Here is a 2493-nt window from a genome sequence, read left to right as displayed (position 1 = left end):
GTGGGACCCCCGGAGCTGAGCACCCCCTGCACTGGGTGCACCCCCAGACCCAGAGCAATGGGTGTGTCTGGGCAGGATCTGGCCCCATCCAGCCCTGGGGCCGGGCCCTTCCCAGCTCGGTGCCAGCCCGGGGGGTACCGGGGTGGCACAGAGAGGGGCCGGAGGGGGTGACCCGGTGCCGTGTGCCCCCGCAGCGCGAGTGCATCTCCATCCACGTGGGCCAAGCGGGCGTGCAGATCGGCAATGCCTGCTGGGAGCTGTACTGCCTGGAGCACGGCATCCAGCCCGACGGGCAGATGCCCAGCGACAAGACCATCGGCGGGGGGGGACGACTCCTTCAACACCTTCTTCAGCGAGACGGGGGCCGGCAAGCACGTGCCCCGGGCCGTCTTCGTGGACCTGGAGCCCACGGTGATCGGTGAGGGGGCGCGGGGGGCGGCCACAGGGGGCGATGGGCGGGCGGTGGGAGCGGGCGCTGGGTGCTGACGGGGCCCGGGGCTCTCCCCACAGACGAGGTGCGCACGGGGACGTACCGGCAGCTCTTCCACCCCGAGCAGCTGATCACGGGCAAGGAGGATGCGGCCAACAACTACGCCCGCGGGCACTACACCATCGGGAAGGAGATCATCGACCTGGTCCTCGACCGCATCCGCAAGCTGGTGAGCGGCCCACGGTGGGGTCCTGCAGGGGGGTCCATCCCTGCAGGGGTGTGGAGACAAAAGGAAGGCCCAGGTGTCCCTGGGTAGGTCCTTCTCAGTCCATCCGCACTTTGGAGCAGAGGGTTGAGCTGGCACAGGATGGACCTGCTGCCACTGGGTGTGGGGGGCAGGTCTGGGCTGTCCCCCTGTCCCTGCCCGGTACTGAGCCTCACCAAAGGGAGGAGGATGGGAAGCCCCATGCCCAGGGCAAGGGGGGGGCAGCCCAGATGGTTTGGGTGCTGGTACAGCACTGGTTTGACTGGTGTGGCTGCCCAAGCTCTTTGAAGCTCTGGTTCCCACGCTGGGGCTGGTGCCAGGTCTGGCTGGACCTGCTGCGCCACCGGCTCCGCTCCAGGAGCTCCCAGGACATCAAAGGCTGAGCTGGCTGCCCGTGGGCTCCTGTGGGATGATGGCTCCTGCTGCACCCACCCTGTGGAGGAAGAGGGGCTGAAGCCCTTCTGGACCTCGCTGGGGTGTCTCCCATGAGCTGGAGTATTCATCATGAGTAGTGTCCAATAGGTGAGGTCACGGCCACCCTGTGCCCCATCCTGGTGGCTCCTGCCCTGCTGCTGGGACCTCCCCAAAATATCCTTGTGAGGCCACAGAGAGGAAGGAGCAACGTCTGCTGCCCAGAATAAACATGTCCCCACACCTTGTCTCTCCTGGGTATCCCCCAGTCCCAGTGGGAAGGGACCCATTTCTCCAAGGGCCTGTAGCTGGAAGCAGAGCTGGGGCACTGTTGCAGGTGCCCCAGAGGCCTGAGATCCTGGGGTGATTCTTTACCATCCTGAGCAACTCAGTAGCAACTTCAATTCAGAATTACTGATGGTTTGGTCTTGTTTTACTCTTCCCTTCTTCCAGGCTGACCAGTGCACAGGGCTGCAGGGCTTCCTGGTGTTCCACAGCTTCGGGGGCGGCACCGGCTCCGGCTTCACCTCCCTGCTCATGGAGCGGCTCTCTGTCGACTACGGCAAGAAGTCCAAGCTGGAGTTCTCCATCTACCCGGCCCCGCAGGTCTCCACGGCCGTGGTGGAGCCCTACAACTCCATCCTCACCACCCACACCACCCTGGAGCACTCCGACTGCGCCTTCATGGTGGACAACGAGGCCATCTATGACATCTGCCGCCGCAACCTGGACATCGAGAGACCCACCTACACCAACCTCAACCGCCTCATCAGCCAGGTCGTGTCCTCCATCACGGCCTCGCTGCGCTTCGACGGGGCCCTGAACGTCGACCTGACGGAGTTCCAGACCAACCTGGTGCCGTACCCCCGCATCCACTTCCCGCTGGCCACCTACGCCCCCGTCATCTCCGCCGAGAAGGCTTATCACGAGCAGCTGTCGGTGGCCGAGATCACCAACGCCTGCTTCGAGCCGGCCAACCAGATGGTGAAGTGCGACCCCCGGCACGGCAAGTACATGGCGTGCTGCCTGCTGTACCGCGGGGACGTGGTGCCCAAGGACGTCAACGCCGCCATCGCCACCATCAAGACCAAGCGCACCATCCAGTTTGTGGACTGGTGCCCCACTGGGTTCAAGGTGGGCATCAACTACCAGCCGCCCACGGTGGTGCCCGGGGGGGACCTGGCCAAGGTGCAGAGGGCCGTGTGCATGCTGAGCAACACCACGGCCATCGCCGAGGCCTGGGCCCGCCTGGACCACAAGTTTGACCTGATGTACGCCAAGCGGGCGTTCGTGCACTGGTACGTGGGGGAGGGCATGGAGGAGGGGGAGTTCTCGGAGGCCCGGGAGGATATGGCTGCCCTGGAGAAGGATTACGAGGAGGTGGGGG

At 65.1% G+C, this 2493-nt stretch overlaps 1 protein-coding gene and 1 pseudogene across 2 annotated transcripts; both read left to right on the top strand.

Moving 5' to 3' along the window:
- The first annotated feature begins 162 nt into the window (after positions 1-162).
- Positions 163-2323, top strand: LOC113942091 (annotated as a pseudogene). Its single transcript, XR_003525837.1, has 3 exons — positions 163-418; positions 511-659; positions 1560-2323. The product of XR_003525837.1 is annotated as a tubulin alpha-1C chain-like (transcript).
- LOC113942090 (tubulin alpha chain) lies at positions 2121-2486 on the top strand (the record flags this gene model as incomplete). Its single annotated transcript, XM_027633234.1, has 1 exon — positions 2121-2486. A coding segment is annotated over exon 1 (366 nt), but the record flags the coding sequence as incomplete, so codon positions are not given.
- Positions 2487-2493: the final 7 nt, after the last annotated feature.

Source organism: Corapipo altera, unplaced genomic scaffold (genome assembly GCF_003945725.1).
Source record: "Corapipo altera isolate COAL_440 unplaced genomic scaffold, ASM394572v1 59913, whole genome shotgun sequence".
Taxonomy (NCBI): domain Eukaryota; kingdom Metazoa; phylum Chordata; class Aves; order Passeriformes; family Pipridae; genus Corapipo; species Corapipo altera.
This window is presented reverse-complemented; position numbering and strand designations above follow the sequence as displayed.